Here is a 16,045-nt window from a genome sequence, read left to right on the forward strand (position 1 = left end):
CTTTGTACACTTGTGTTTATATTTAATCGACCTAAATGATTGGAGTAAAGCCGTTGTCATGTATGTGGTGTTATATTATGGTAAAACGTTGGCGGAAGTGACCCCGTGTTTATGTACCAGCCTGTATTCAGTTTGCAATGTTGCTGCTCGTCACATGGCACGGTTTCTTTACGTTTTTCGCCTTAACTAAAGAAAATGAGTAGTGGTTCAAATCAGAAGACGTTGTTCCAGACTTGGGGTGCATCCGTCTCCAAAAACAAAGTTGTTCCACCGAAACAGGATGTCAAGAAAGCTGCTGGACGGCGCAAAACAACCCCAAGCAACACTGCTCAGGTAGCTACAACATATCCTCCTCTCAATCCACTATGGGCTCAAATAGGGCAGGGGTGTTCATACACAACAGAAAACCAAGTGAGGAGGACAGAGGACCCTAAACCTGCATATGAAGAGGATTTTGATGACGATGATTTGATGGTGGTCGCTGTTTATGAAGCTGAGAAGAGCCTACAACTTGAAAATGGGAACTCTTTTCAATATGACAACCCTGTAGCAGCAGAGAGCACTGCCCTCTCTCCCGTCCCCTCAGGTGGGCAGACATATCCAGACTTCCCTGGCTTTGACAGCTCCTCAGCTAAGGTATGGATTTACCCCACCAACTACCCCCTCAGGGAGTACCAGCTGAAGATATCAGAGGCAGCTCTGTTTCAGAACACACTGGTGTGTCTTCCCACTGGTCTGGGAAAGACATTTATAGCCGCTGTGGTTATGTACAACTTCTACCGCTGGTATCCATCGGGGAAGATTGTATTCATGGCTCCCACCAAACCTCTGGTGGCTCAGCAGATCGAGGCCTGTTACAAAGTGATGGGGATCCCACAGGCACACATGGCTGAGCTGACAGGTAACACTCATGACACACAGGCTGTGGCTCCCATCTTTCTTTTGTTATACTTTACCAACAATCAGTCCATCTCCTTTCTCTACAGGCAGCACAGCAGCAAAGAACAGACAGGAGGTGTGGAGGAACAAGCGTATCTTCTTCCTCACCCCTCAGGTGATGGTGAACGATCTGTCCAGAGACACCTGCCCGGCCCAGCAGATCAAGTGTGTGGTGATCGATGAAGCCCACAAGGCGCTGGGTAACCATGCCTACTGTCAGGTACACAAACTTTTCACTAATTATCACAGCTTGTCATTCAATTCAGTGTTGTGTCACTGCTGACTGCTGCAGCAGTATGAAACTTTATTCACAATTGTTGCTGTAATATCAAACTACTGTCGGCAATGTGACAAAATCAAAAGCAGGCGTGCTTTAATGTAACGAAGTACCATGATCTTTATACTAATTAATTAATTTGCTGTAATTTGTCTAACATTAAAGAAAATGAATATACTTGAGACTATGGCAATACAATTCATTTCTCACAATGTTTTATATCGGCTCATCTTCCTGTTACTCAGGTGATCAGGCAGCTCGGCAGTCAGACTCTGCAATTCCGTATCCTGGCCCTAAGTGCAACCCCAGGTGGAGATACAAAGGTAAGAACAATATCCTATATCTGTTATCCCTTTTTTCTCTCTAGCCTAATGTGACCTCATAACAAAAATCTCTATTTAACTATTTCCTTATCTGATTCCACCTTCCCTCTCCCTCCAGGCGGTGCAGGCAGTGATCTCTAATTTGCTCATTTCCCACATTGAGCTGCGTTCAGAAGAGAGCCCAGACATCCAGGCCCATTCCCACCAGCGCAGTGTGGAGAAAGTGGTGGTTCCCCTGGGAGAGGCTCTTTCTGCTCACCAGGCGCGCTACCTGCAGGTAGTCACAAGCATTTTAACAAAACTTCTCCTTTTCTTTAAAGCTTTTAATTTTTCCTACAAATTGCTCGGAATATGTTTGATTTCAAGTGCTCTCCTTTAAATATGTGTGATTTGCAACATAAACTGGTGTTTCTACTACACAACACTCATGTAGGCCAACAATCTTTTAACATTTAATTGAAACAATCCCATCGTCATTATTGTTGGTTGTCTCCTGGCGTCTCACACCAGATGTGGAGCGAACCAGAGCTCATAAAACATTCAATCAAAGTTAATATGAACAGCTGCCAAAACAAAACATTTTTTTCCGAATGACTATTTACGATAATATATATATATATATATATATATATATATATACGATAATAAAGGCTTTTATAGTTTGTACACTTTGGTTAAAGGTGGGGTAGGTAAGTTTGAGAAACCGGCTCGAGATACACTTTTTGTTATATTCCATGGAATGCTCTTAACATCCCGATAGCAATGAATATCTTAAGTGCTTTGACAAAAAATCCATAAAAAAATTTCATCTGTGGAAGCCGTAGTACTGTAAAAAGCACGACCAATCATTTTAGCCGGCCCGGCTAAAATAACTGGATGGCCTACCTGCCTGTCAGCCTTCCATCTGTGCACAAACTTATCTCGTGCCCTCATTGGTCACGTGCGCGCTCGTGTGTGTTGGAGGAGGGGCTCTGTAAGGAAGTGGCAGATTTTTTCCGGTTGTGTATTTTCAAATTCCAGCGCACTCGAGCTGGTTTCTCCAAAATCACCGACCCCACCTTTAAGGTACCTAGAAAATGCATTGAAAGCGCTCAACTTTAACTCCTGTACAAACCCTTAACAATTAAACATCAGACATAACGGTCCGAGTTAAGAGAACGTGAAGCTCACTTTTTTTTATACAATTGCAGCTAATTGCTAAGACTGAATTTCTTTCTTGTTGTTACCAAAACTACTTTTTTATTAATTTATATTTTTAATCAATCTTCATTGTCATTGATGTTTTCACTGCTGGATTCATGACTGTTATATCCAGTAACACACCAGAACACAAAAACATTTCAACTTTTAATTTAAACGTTAGTTTTATATTCCCCCTTTGTTTCCTGTTCCTTTTTGTTTTTAGTGAAATATAGATTTATGGATATATAGATGATATAGCATCTTACATTTGTAGTTTGTTTTGGTGTTTTGCTGCCACCTTGTGGTCACTGTTTGCTTGATTCTGTTGTAGAAAAACTTTGGCCTTAATCCTTTTCTCAGCAACACATATTTCCTCTGGCTCTGTGGTTCATCCTGGGTCGATTAATGTTACATTGGTTGATTTGTCCTGAAAGCAACATCCTTTCCCCACTCATTGGTCTGGCTCCAGCGCTGGTGGACTAAATGGTTCTGGATTATTAACGGACCCTACAGGCTCTCTTCGTGTCACGGGTTGGCTTACTGTCGGTGTGTACTGTACTGTAAATGTGCAGCTACACTTCATCTGGCTGGACAGCTGGAATGTGACACCTGCATTCGAGAGCTTCGACCTGTTGTACATAAGCTCTGTTGGGTCTTCTTGGTCCTTTTATTCCCATCTTTCTGATCCTTTTTGGAATCTTTGTAATAATAGAGATTGTCTGGCTTAATGTGTAATTGCTTTGACTTTCAATGTTCACCTTCTCTTTATATTACCCCCCCCTGATGGGATGGCGTCTGCAGCCCGCCGGTTAACCTCCATTTCCCCCTGCTCTCTCTTAATTTGATCGGACAGGACACAAAATACAGATATGCCTGCACTCGGGTGTAAAATGAGCACCACTGGAGTTATTCAAGTGGAATTTCATGATTGCTGAGCAAATCAGAAAGATTAGCCAGTCATGCAGACAGGTTTTTTTGGGGCTCAGTGTGTGTGCTGTTCCTTTTAGCTTTTGGCCCATTTTTAATATAGACATTAGAGAGAGACCAGTCCTCATAACACTTAAAGAAGCCTCATGATTTCTTGTGCCCATGCATTGTGGTTTTAATTGAGCGTGGATAGAGGTTTTTGTAGACAACGCGTTTAATCTCAGTGAACATCTAGGCCACGGTGTCCAAGTCAGACCTGATATACCTTCATACATTTGTACAACCTAGATAGAAACCTATGGTGTAAGTTAGGACTCTGTATTGGTGGCATTCCACATACATTGGAAGTAATTTGTATACGAATATCTGTTATTTACTTTAAAATATTCTATCTGTCATGAACAGTCTGTACTTTAACACGTGTTCGGTTTAAACATATAAATTGTGTTTTCACATTTATTAGAATATTTCCTGTGTACCTTGGAGTCAGCTGCAAACAGTTCTTTGTTAGAAATCCCATATAAACATTGCACCGTATTGTGCAATAGTCTACACTCTGATATACTATAGTGTGTGTGTGTGTGTGTGTGTGTGTGTGTGTGTATGTGACCCTCTTGTGAGAACTCATCATGTTACTATGCTACAGTAACTGAGCACCAGTTGTTTTGTAAAACAGGTTAAGCTATATATTTTGGAACAAAGTAGGTGTGTTTGTTGTCTACATAGAGCCCATATTATCTATTAAGTATACAGTACTTGCTGTTTGGGATGTATTAGTATGAAGCTAAGATGTTTTTTTAATCAAACAAACTAGGTCAGTTGTTACATTAGTATGAACATAAATAGTTAACTGTATGTATTTAGAGGTTTATCCTGAACTCTTCTGTACTTCTGTATATTACTTAAACACATTTCTGCAGTGATACTCCCAGCATGATGTAGATCTTGTGTATTGTGTATACGAGCCTAATGAAACTCCACGTCACTGTACATTTCAAAAGACAGGAGACAAGTACGTTTTTATTGAACAAAGAAAACCACAGTAGCTCTTGCTGTTGCACTTGCATTTTTACAGTACAGCACACTTTTGAAAAACACCAAAACAATAAGCAAAAAGAAAGGAAAAACTCACACTTGATGTTCCCATATAACCAGGCTTTTAAAGGGAAACCCCACTCACATGAATCATGGCTTTGCAAGTCAACTCTACAATCATTTAATGCAAAATCAATTATTTGGATTTGGATATCTTGATGTCAACCAAAACTGCCTGACTTTAAGACTGGGCAACCTTTCCAACCCAAAACTAACTTTCTTAATATCTTTGTTTTGTGGATTAAATACAATGAAACAAACCTGCTCACAATTTGAGCTGAATTTCAATTTATTTGTATTTTACACACAAATATTAGGCCTCAATAACTGACCGCAGAAGCATTTCATAGGATGACCCTGTCCTGGTGAATCACACAGTGATGATTTGGCTAGTTCACTTCCAGTTTTATTTCACTGGCACCCAAGCAGTAAATGTAAAGTTCCTAAGCAGAAACATTTCTATATTACTGTGAACTCTAGGTGTAGCTGGTTTGATGTGTAGTGGTGTTGTGTTGGATTGCATTAGTTTTTAATTACAAATATATTGAAGATAAACATATATATACTTAATTCACTCTGTTTAATGTTCTATGACCTATCTAAAGAGAGTATATAAAGACAGTTTGAACTAAAACAGAATGTAGCTTCTATTGAACATAAAGTGTATAATCACAGTAAAGATATTCTCTTCACTCTTCTTTTCTTGGTTGCATTGTCTCTACTCAGCAGCAGTGGTGTTTGCACTAACATTGACACATAGTAGAAAGAGCATAAGAGGTACACGGTAACTATTTTATGTGTGAATAGATTTGAAACAAGGAATGCATTTACTTGCATCATTTCCTTAAGAGAGAAGGATGTATTTATTGAGTACTTTGATTGTCATTCAGCTGTAAAATCAGTGAGTTTTTCAGTGTTTGGTTTATAGAAGTGTGTCATTAGTTGTTACCCTCCATATAGCTGTACATTCATGCTCAAACAAACACATTGTGTGCGTTTTCATTAGTGTTTCCTGTTGTGTTGAGCTTATTTAAAGTTGACGCCTCGGTTGTTGTCTATCTGGTTGTCATACATTGGGTTAGTGGCTCAGCAACTCTAATAACTTTATTTTTTTATATATTGCACTTACTACTAAAACAATATAGCATATCAGTGTGACTGGCATCACATTGTTGTGAATCATGTAGTCAAGAGATAAAGGAAACGGCAAATAAACAGTGATAGAGTTGAAATCACCTCAGCTAGCTAGAGAATGACAGGGAAACACATCTGTTTGTGTTTGTTGTGTATTGACTTTCAGCCCACATGACAAGACATTGTAGCTGTGCAACAAACAGAAAGGGAGCATGATAAGGCTGCATGTCCTCTGGGAACCTGCCTCCGCTGTGGAAAGACAGGCCGTTGCATGTGTTCACACAGCGCTTAAGAGTTAAAACTATTTCAACTACAGGGCACTGTGCTTAGGAAAGGTTATTTGCCACCTCAATGTAAGAGCGAATGCTATACTGCACTTTTATATCTGTGTTATGTCCATGAAGGGGTATGGCAGTGGTTTGGTTGAGCTCTTATGGGTGAAATAGGGATCTATCTAAATGAACATGGAAAATTCACTGAGGGTAAAATAAGGGCTGAGTTTTTTTTTTGTTATGGCCCCAACTGTTCTGGAGTGTGCTGGGCTGGTGGGCGTTTCAGGTAGAGGTGGCGACTAAAGACTGGGTTGCACCTCATCTGAGGCTGTAGCTGAGCTGCGGCAGTGTTAAGGGAGTCTTTATGAGGCTCAAGGGTCACAGATAAGAATGATGCTTAATCTTCTCTCGTCCCTCAGGGCCGCTCTAGGAACCAGATCTCGTTCTGGCGGTTGATGTGAGCAGGGTTAGTGTAGCCGGCCACCATGAAGGAGTTGTTGACGCACTCGCCAGCGGGCTCTAGCTGCTCAGCCATGGCATTGATCTGCTGAACGATGGTCACTTCATTGGTGGGACCAGTGAAGGGCCTAGAAGAAGGATGTAGTCGTGCATACATTTGAGGAATCACATTTCTACAGGCCTAACTATTGATCAATAATCATAAAGACTTATTGTAAGCTACCAATGCTAACAAGAAGAGAGAGTTTATCTTAGAATAGCACAAGTTAACGTTTGTTATATTGTCTTGCACTTATTGTAAGTCCCTTTGGATAGAAACGGTATCTAAATCAAATGTAGATCTATCTACCTTTTTAAGTGGACTAATTGGTTGTTTTGGTCTTCATCGACTAACATTTCAATTGACAATTATATCCTTTACTTTTATTTTGAAAGACAAGTCTTTGTAGAGAAACTCAGGGTTACAGTTTTATTGGTTATACAACTAATCGATTAGTAGACAACATTATATGATCGTTGGACAACTAAAGATTTCTTTACTTGAGTACAGCCCTACATTCTCAACTGACCTTGAGTATACAGTAGCGGCGGGCCAGATCTCTATGGTGATGTCGGTGTCATTGGGTTGTGGCGGCTGGGCCTGATGCTCAGTGGGAAGAAAATATGCCACCCTGACGTCATTGGAGATCGTAGAATGACTCTCATCTGTGGTCACCACTGTGACGATGGGCAGCGTCATGCCCAGGTAGCTTTCTAGAGATGAAACGGAAATAAAAATAGATGTTATTAACTGTAAGACTTGCTTGAAAAACAAATATGAAGAAAAGGCAGGGACATTGAAAGGGCCATAACCTTATTTGAAATAGTCCATTGTTTGTGAACTCACCCAAGGAGTTCTGCTGGCAGATGTATCTCATAATCTTCATAAAACCATAGCAGATGCTCTGTTCATAAGTTTCCTCGCGCATCGTTGTACAAGCCCAGTGGCCCTTCTCATACTGCCGTTTCTCGTACAGCAGCTCCCCACACTGAAAAGGATAAGAGAAGACTGGGTTGTAACTTGAAATACTCTTGAATGCTGTTTCAAATTTAGATTATGTCTTTTAATCAAATGAACTTATTCTATTATAACTAGAGAAGGATTTTGAGAATGCCAGCAACAGACGTATAGACGGCTAACTGCTTACTACGAAAGTTGTAAAACATAACTTTGTGTGTGTATGACATATTTTCCCAGACACATTTATAAAACTTGGTTGGACTGAATACATTTTAGCTGATGAGGTGTTGTAAAGTTATTATTGCTGGTGCATCTTTTGGATTTTATTTTTACTTTAGTTACAGACTGTCAGTTAATATTCTTCAGTTTTTTTACCCTACTGTTAACTATCCAAAAAATATATATGATTAAAGCAGCTCTTCAAGTTCTAGCTAGATAATTATTCTGAATATTTAGATGAATCGGTGATAAAAGTAATACTTTGTTTCGTACTTTATCCATCATTATATTGAGAAAACGTCCCCCTTGAAGTTCAAGTGAATGACCTACTTCCTTGCTGTCCATACAAAGCACTGAAACCTGCTCTAAGAATAGGGTGCCAAGATTGTCCTTTGTTTAATCAAAGTCTCCTGCCAAGTTGTAATGAACTAATTGACTCAAGTTAAACCAATTAGCCCTCTTTATTTATATGGTCCCCTAAGGAGTTTACATGGCTTATTGTATAGAGTGACACGGTCATTATGTCAAATATAAATAGCTGACCCATACTCAATAGCTAACCTATGTTATTATTATATAGAAAATGTACAGAAAGACATGTTTTCCACCAGCTGAAAGTATTTGTCTTGGTGAAAGTATTAATAGTAGATACCTTTTCTTTGCGTCCGAGCAGAGTGAAAGGGACGTGTTCTCTGCTGCTGTGTCCTTGGTTGTTGGTGGTTAGCTGTTGAATTGGCTCTGCCATTTCTGCAAATAGACAAACAATACTTAGTCAGTTTAAACAATGTAACAACAATATAGTCATTAACGTGTACAGTACAGTGATATATTTCCATACAACTGTTTTACACCCGCATTAGGTTTATACTAGAGCTGCGAAGACAAGTCAACTAAAAGAAAATAATCGTCCACCATCTTGATCTTAATCGTTTTCATGCTTAAATGGGAGAAATTGAGTTTTTTGGCTCTTGTATCCTCATTTCTAGTAATCTACTGTCAGGCAGTGTTGGTACTTTGTGTGAGGAAAGGCTGCCAGATGGGCAGAGCGCTGTGCCAGGATGTCGCAGAGAGTAATGTTCATTGGAGCTGATGGAGAGAACACTGACTAAACATTCTCTTTAACATCTACATGCTACCGCTGGCTCAGTGTCTTTACAGGTCTCACTAAAAAATCTATTAGAAAGCTGCAGCTGATTCAGAACGCCGCTGCTCGAGTCCTCACTGACACTAAGAAAGTGGATCACATCACTCCTGTTCTGAAGTCCTTACACTGGCTTCCTGTGTGTCAAAGAATAGATTTCAAAATACTGCTGCTGGTTTATAAAGCTTTGAATGGTTTAGGCCCAAAATACATGTCTGACCTACTGCTAAATTATGAACCATCCAGATCCAGCCGCTGCTTTTAATTGAACTATTCACATCTTAAACTGCACTGTAACTTTTAACTTTTATCCATGTATTTTTTCTTTTAATGTTTATTTTATTATCTTTTCTTTTTAATGACTGATTTTAAATGCCATTTTCATAATGTCTTCCATTTTTGTAAAGCACTTTGAATTGCCTTGTGTTGAAAGGTGCTATATAAATAAACTTGCCTTGCCTTGCCTTGCCTTGCCTAAAGCTGCCCAAGGCCAGATATAGACTTGAATTAACAGAGAGGGACTACAGCAGAGGCCAATGCATTTGAAATACTGGAGCATCTTTCACCTAGTACCACATTTTTGATTAAAAACAGCATAGTATGGATCTAAAATGTGGTGTACCCCCTTATGGAACTGTAACTTAAGGACACCTTGTAAGCCACACATGCTTAAACTGAATTTAGTGTGCACAATGCCGCATAAAACTATGACTACAGCAAATCAGTGAATTAAACATTAACAGGACACTGTTATTATAATGCTAATGTTATCTGATCCAATAATGCCAATATATTCCATTGTGAAACTGTCAAATACACGTCCGTGAAGGTGAACCCAATGCAATCACATTTTGTCAATCAATATCATGGTGGAGAACTGGGTCAGTGGTATCTGTGGTATTTAGGTGATCAATCCTCCCAACAAGCTGTCTGTCTGAGAGGATCTGGACATCTGAACGATACGAAACTCATTGAGGATCTCATGGAATCAAGGTTACACTATAAATCACTGATTATGAGGAGTGGCTTGGCATGGAGAATGACCCTGTACGTTTGACAGTCAAATATTACCCGTCAGTTTATGTCCGTGTCCTCAATAAGAGGGACAAGGGAAAGAAAACACTTAGCTTAAACCGCTGCATGGTTGTCCACACACACAGGCACGTAACGCACGCACGACCAAGCAAACTCATCAGTTTCTATGGCAGCACCTCAAGAGCCGCTCAGTGTTGACGCACAACAGTCAACACAAACAGTTTTTTTTACCTGAGCCTTGTAATCAGTGACGGGCTGCACGTCCCACTTTCAGTCTGGCCTCTGTTCCACTAACCTCTGGTCGGCTATGTTGATTTTCCATATTTTTTTCTTCTCTGATTAACTGACAAATCATTTTGAGACGATTTTGTTTTTCCGCTTTTAACGACTTCACTTCCCTTTCATAGTTCAGACTATATCCTACAGATAACCAGACTCTACAGTAGCACCTCTGTTCAATGCACATTGTTTTCTTTTAAACAAATTGCACATAATATACACATTTAAAGTATTTAAACATTAGAGTCGAGCTTGCTGTAGTAAGTGGTGAACGAGCAGTCTAATTTGTAACTTTTCTTATGTAAAAGTTGCATAATAATGCAGCAGAATTGTTTTCTACCATGTGTGTACTGTTAAAATAATGTGTGGTGTCACATTTCCGGTCAGTTGATTGAGATTGTTAAGTAGAAACATGGGGCAGTCTGTATTTCATGTTTTTATAACCCCTGTATGGAATGCTGTATGTGTTGACTGGCCTGTGCAACAACACTGAACGACACACAGCACAGAAACATGTGCATACTTGTTTTCTTTAGTCTCTTGCAAACACACTTACAAAGTGGAAAAATGTCACAACAGATTAGTGTGGTAAAAGATCAGCGTGTAAGTACGTAGGGTTTTTGTGATTTTGCAATAAAACACTGCGGTTTCATTTATTTATTGTTTATTGGGTGCGCTTAAGGTGCACTTTGTTTTTAACTTTTCATTTGGTGTTCACTAAAAAACATTGCAGTGCCCATCTGAGACTCTTCGGAGCAATACATTCCATCTTGTTTACGAGCTACAAAGCCTGCGTGCATCCACATCAGTTGATGATTTCTGCTCCTCTGACCTCATTTTTCTTTGCAATGAGCCATTGTGGATATCCTTTGCAAATAATATCGTCTTTGTTTCCAGCAAAGACTTTGACTGGGAATGCATGAAAATCATAGTCTGTAAAGGGCTTTTGTACATTACTAATATGTTGTATTGTAAGAGTCAAACATGTAAAATGGTACAGATGGGTCTTGCTATATATATATCATTTAAACCAGCGGTTTTCAAAGTGTGAGGCGCGCCTCGCCTGGGGGGCGCCAGAGAGCTTCAGGGGAGGCGTAGCGTGAGAAAAAAATAACGAGAAACCGTGAAATCTAGCTAGTTAACTTCAGCTAACTTTATGCGAGCGGCAACATGGATCGATTTTTAGTGAAGTTACCTAAAGTGAAAGAGGAGACAGCGTCTGGCAGAAAACGTCACTTGCACACTTTTGGCTGTCTGTGGAGACCGAGTTCCCCCACCTCGCCAAAAAGGCTGTAAAAGTGCTCATTCCCTTCACCTCCGCCTACCTGTGTGAGTGCGGGTTTTCCGCATTGACTTTGATCAAAAGCAAGTACCGGTCAAGCAGGGGCGGATCTACCGGGGTGGCATGGGGTGGCAACTGCCACCCTAAAAATAGCCTTGCCACCCCAGTTGGCAACTTTGTTTTTGAAATAAAAGTTGTGGCTCATCGGACATTTATGAGAGAAAATCCCTAATGTCCGAGTGCAAGTGAATGCAGCATAAGACGCAAGCCTTGTAACCCCCCTCCCCCGGCCCTGGCGCGAGCGAGGAAATGTGATTGCCGGCGATTTCATTTGAACGGGACGGCGCATTCGGACCCCAAGTAGACGGAAGGAATGAGGTATTTGCGGTCTACAATGACAGAGAAGAGACTGTCAAGTTTGGCTGTAAATATTTTTTTTTCTTTGTGGGGGTCTGCCCCCAAAAAACTGTTTTAAGTCCTGAGAAAGTCAAATAAGACGGTGTGTAAAACTACACTGCCCAGCCAAAAAAAAGTAACCACTTTGATTTAACTAGGCCAGTAGGTAAGGGCATTCCACTGGATAATAATACCCCTGCATTATAGCAACAACAATAATAATAATAGCAATAATAATTGGGAGAGGGGGCGCGGCTGTTCTTATGTTCTCTGAGGGGAGGCTCACCTTCCCACACTTTGAAAACCCCTGATTTAAACAATTAATGCATATTTTTTCCACACCAACAACAACTAGGTGGTTGCTATGTCTTAGCATTAGCTCATGTTAGCCAGTCAAATGAACTCAAACAGCTTGGAAATCAGAACTCCCACATTACCCCTGCTCCATCCCAATTAGAGAAAACTAGTTTACTGTGGCCTTGTACTGGAGTTAGCAACAGTGTCGTAGTCCAGGATTTAGCAGCCACAACCTCAGTACCAGTCCAGGCAAGGGAGCTAATCCCACCCTGAGTCAGAAAGCCCCAGTAAGTGATTTCGTACCACGTCCTCAATTAGTGGGGTGTTCTGAGGATCGAGGGAGGAGAACATGCCGGTCTGTGTTATTGGACTCTAAGAGGTCACCTAGTTAGATGACAAATACCTAAAGAAGCGGGTATGGGTCTGCATTTAGAGGGAACAACACTGGGTAGTGACTGTTCTCTAATAATTCCCAATGTGTTGTGTTATGTCCTATTCTTTTATTCTTAGCTTTTTAAACACAAAAAATGTATTAAACGCCTTGTCTACTGGAGTAGAGGGGTCACGCGTAGACAGTGCTACCCTACATCAGGAGCTCCAACAAGGCGTGTAGGACAGAGTGAATACACATACTATACAGAGATGCTGTATGAGAAAACAATGTGATTTTGCAACATTGAATAATGTAAATCTATTCTAGTAGACTTCAACAATGGAATTATGATCAGTAGAAATGGCCATGTCATGGGACCTTTAAATATTGAAGAAGGCTTTGATGTTGATTTAATTAATGGTGTTTTTTAAATAAGCATTTTATTTATATATTAAACTCTTGAAGTTAAGTCATTGGGTCCAAGATGTGTAATAGCTGTGATTCGAAAACACCTGACATTGTTGTCTCTAGCTAAACACTAAAATCACACTCGAGAAGCTACAAGTTGACAAATCAATCATTGATTGAAATAATAATATATAATTCAGGTCCTTTTTTTGGTTTGTATTGGTCAACAATCTTCCAGAAAAACAACAGTGGAATTGAAATAGACTTTGAAAATAAGCCAATTGAAGTATCAGTGACCGAAATAATTTATTTTTCCATTTTAATTCTGTTTGATTCCTTGACAAAGTGATGCAGTTTTTGCCTGTCAGTAAATATTTGTTAACACTTCAAAACAAATTTGACACCTGCAAATGTCAAATTAGGATGTTAAGACCAATTTTGACCGAACATGTTTGCACTTTTTGTGCTGCAACAGGGATGGGCAGCCTGAGGGGCAGCTCCTCTGCACATTTATATCAGTGAATTGGTCGGAGGCCGTCTTTTCAGTTCAGGACTTGCAGAGCAGTTCAACCTTGAGCGCTCTAACGACACTCCAGATAACTTGCAAATAGATCATGAATATATGGACCCACATTGCAGCCATTTCCCCCTGGCTAGATCCACCATAGTGAGAAAATAAATTAAAAGAATATAACTTTGCAACCTTTCTTGTTTTCCTGTAGCATTTAGATGTGGGAAAGTAAGTGTTCAGATTGGTAACCTTTGACATAAAGTAACACATCCCCATGTTGCCTGTGAATATACTGTCATACGCTGAATTTTATAGCAAAAAATAAATAATTGCAATTTTACCAGTGATTGTAAATACACAAACAGGCACTTTATATACCTCACAAAGACCAGGTAAGTGTGTGCCATTTTACCTATTGTTTTGAATTGCGCTTCTAACTAGTAGACACAAAATATGATAGTATTAATATGTTATTATCAAGACGATGACTGATTCAGCACTCTTATCATAATGTCATGTCTATGAGATTGTACTGGCGTAATAGAATATTTAAAAACACAAGAGGAAACCAGTATTTGCCATTTATATTCCTGAAAACAACACAATACGCTTGGATCTGAGCAAATGCTTATTTACATGTCAATTGAATTATTTACATGTCATGTTTATTACGACCGCCTAACTGTACTTGTGATCCCTTGCTTTCTGTGCAACAGTGTTAAGTTTGACAGAGGGCTTTCACAATTGTTTTGACCAAGTGGATCTCCACAATACCCAATAGACCCAACAGATTTATTCTTAAAATATGAAAAGAGTAAAAAATCCGGACTAAAATAAAAATAAATAATATGTTTTCTTCTTCCTGGGACCCAACAGGAATCCAATTGGTCCCATGATTTCACATGAGGAAACACAACTTGTTTACAACAATTTGATCATTTAATTTACGACCTGTCTCAACCCGCCAAAAGTCTTAGCAATGTGTTTGTGTTCTCCAAAAGCTGGCCTTGCATTTAATGCATTACCGTTTTTAGTAACTATACGGTTGGTCAACAAACACGTTTGACTGAAGGACAGGGAATGCAAAGTCCTGCGTGGAACTGGTTTATCTGAGCCTGACTGAAAACTAGGTCAATGCACATGGAGCCGTGAGGAAGTGTAGACAAAGTGTATTAACTGTCAAACATGTGTTGTTTTGACTCATCTCTGCACCTTACCTAAGTTTACATCCAAAATAAGACGGCTCGCTTAAAACATAAAGGACTACAGCCTTTTATTATGTACGTATAGCCTAGCCTGCAAGGAGTTGTCTGTCTATTTTTTCCTTCGTCGTGTTTATTTTTAATTATTTTACCTGGTGCCACTTCCACCTGGTGTCCCCTCGCGACGTCCTGCCAGTAATGCAGCAGTCGGCCGGACTCTTCCTCCTCCTGCATGGTTTCTCTATCTCCCAGGCTGCCGTTGCCCGAGTCTGACAGCTGGTCTTCCGAGAAAGACTCCAGGTCCTCCAGTGTGATCATCCCGCTGTTGTCGGGCCCGCTGCTGTCACCACCACCCCCGCCACTCATCTGGCAGCCACCTCGGTCCATTTCTATGCGGAGAACTAGCACTAAAGAAGCGAAAATACCTTAAAAAAAGAAACTCGACTCACTTGTGAATCCTCGCTGAATTTACGCTACGTTACTTGTTTTTCTTCGGACCTTGGCGTGTTTGCGTGTCCAGATTAGGGAAGTCGTTACTTTCTGGTCAACAAACCAGGCGCTACGTTGATTTCCTCGACATATGTAGCGATATTCATGCTCTCATTCATAAATCCGACTTTAACGAGCCATGTTCCTTCGACTTTATATTCGCTACAAACGAAGTAAGAGGTCCCCTCCCCCGGAGCCGAGTGAGCTTCCTTCGCTGCTGCAGCCGGAGGTGAATGCGATGTTTACAGGAGATGAGGTCGCACCACGTGATGCTGCGGGCTCCCACTACCTCCTCCTCCCCCTGCTGCCCGAAACCGTAAATACCCAAGACCCTCACCCGGGTACACACATTTGTTGATAACAAATATTCCAGAAGGGGCGAATATGGCAACAATTACACAAAGCCTAGGTCTTAAACAGCATTTAAGCGGTATTTTCCAAATTATTGTTGTTATTTTCTAATTTGCCTTTTATGCAGGTGCAAATGTGTGCATGCTTAAGCCAATAGCGCTGCAAATTATTATTATTTTTCCATTAACAATTCCTCTTCAGAATATTTTACCGATTATTTATTTAATTGGTTTGGCTATAAAATATTTGAAAATAGTAATAAATGTATACTGCATAATGGGGCAACGTCAACTTCATTCTTTATCAATTCTTGTGTTAGTACGAAAAATGCATCTCTGTTTTAGTTGATTGTTCAGTTTTGTTTAATTTTATATATATATATATCATTCGATGGATAAAATACACAAGCTTTATGGATACTAATACCAGAATACCTGAGAAAAAACTAATTAAT

The 16,045-nt window shown here is 40.0% G+C and overlaps 2 protein-coding genes across 2 annotated transcripts in view; one reads left to right on the forward strand and one right to left on the reverse strand.

Annotated features, from left to right (window-relative positions):
* The first annotated feature begins 102 nt into the window (after nt 1–102).
* Nucleotides 103–16,045, forward strand: part of fancm (FA complementation group M) — a 39,728-nt gene continuing 23,785 nt past the window's right edge. The window contains exons 1-4 of the mRNA XM_034126744.1: nt 103–901; nt 987–1,159; nt 1,462–1,539; nt 1,658–1,816. Of these exons, the coding sequence (XP_033982635.1) occupies nt 196–901; nt 987–1,159; nt 1,462–1,539; nt 1,658–1,816 (1,116 nt within the window). The 5' untranslated portion in view covers nt 103–195. The remainder of the gene's footprint in view (nt 902–986; nt 1,160–1,461; nt 1,540–1,657; nt 1,817–16,045) is intronic.
* soul3 (heme-binding protein soul3) lies at nt 4,637–15,477 on the reverse strand. Its single transcript, XM_034130434.1, has 5 exons — nt 14,904–15,477; nt 8,480–8,574; nt 7,495–7,636; nt 7,178–7,361; nt 4,637–6,736 (listed from the first exon to the last, which is right to left on the reverse strand). The coding sequence occupies exons 1-5, from the start codon at nt 15,136–15,138 to the stop codon at nt 6,565–6,567; spliced, it is 828 nt and encodes a 275-aa protein (XP_033986325.1). The 5' UTR covers nt 15,139–15,477; the 3' UTR covers nt 4,637–6,564.

Source organism: Trematomus bernacchii, unplaced genomic scaffold, assembly GCF_902827165.1.
Source record: "Trematomus bernacchii unplaced genomic scaffold, fTreBer1.1, whole genome shotgun sequence".
Taxonomy (NCBI): Eukaryota; Metazoa; Chordata; class Actinopteri; order Perciformes; family Nototheniidae; genus Trematomus; species Trematomus bernacchii.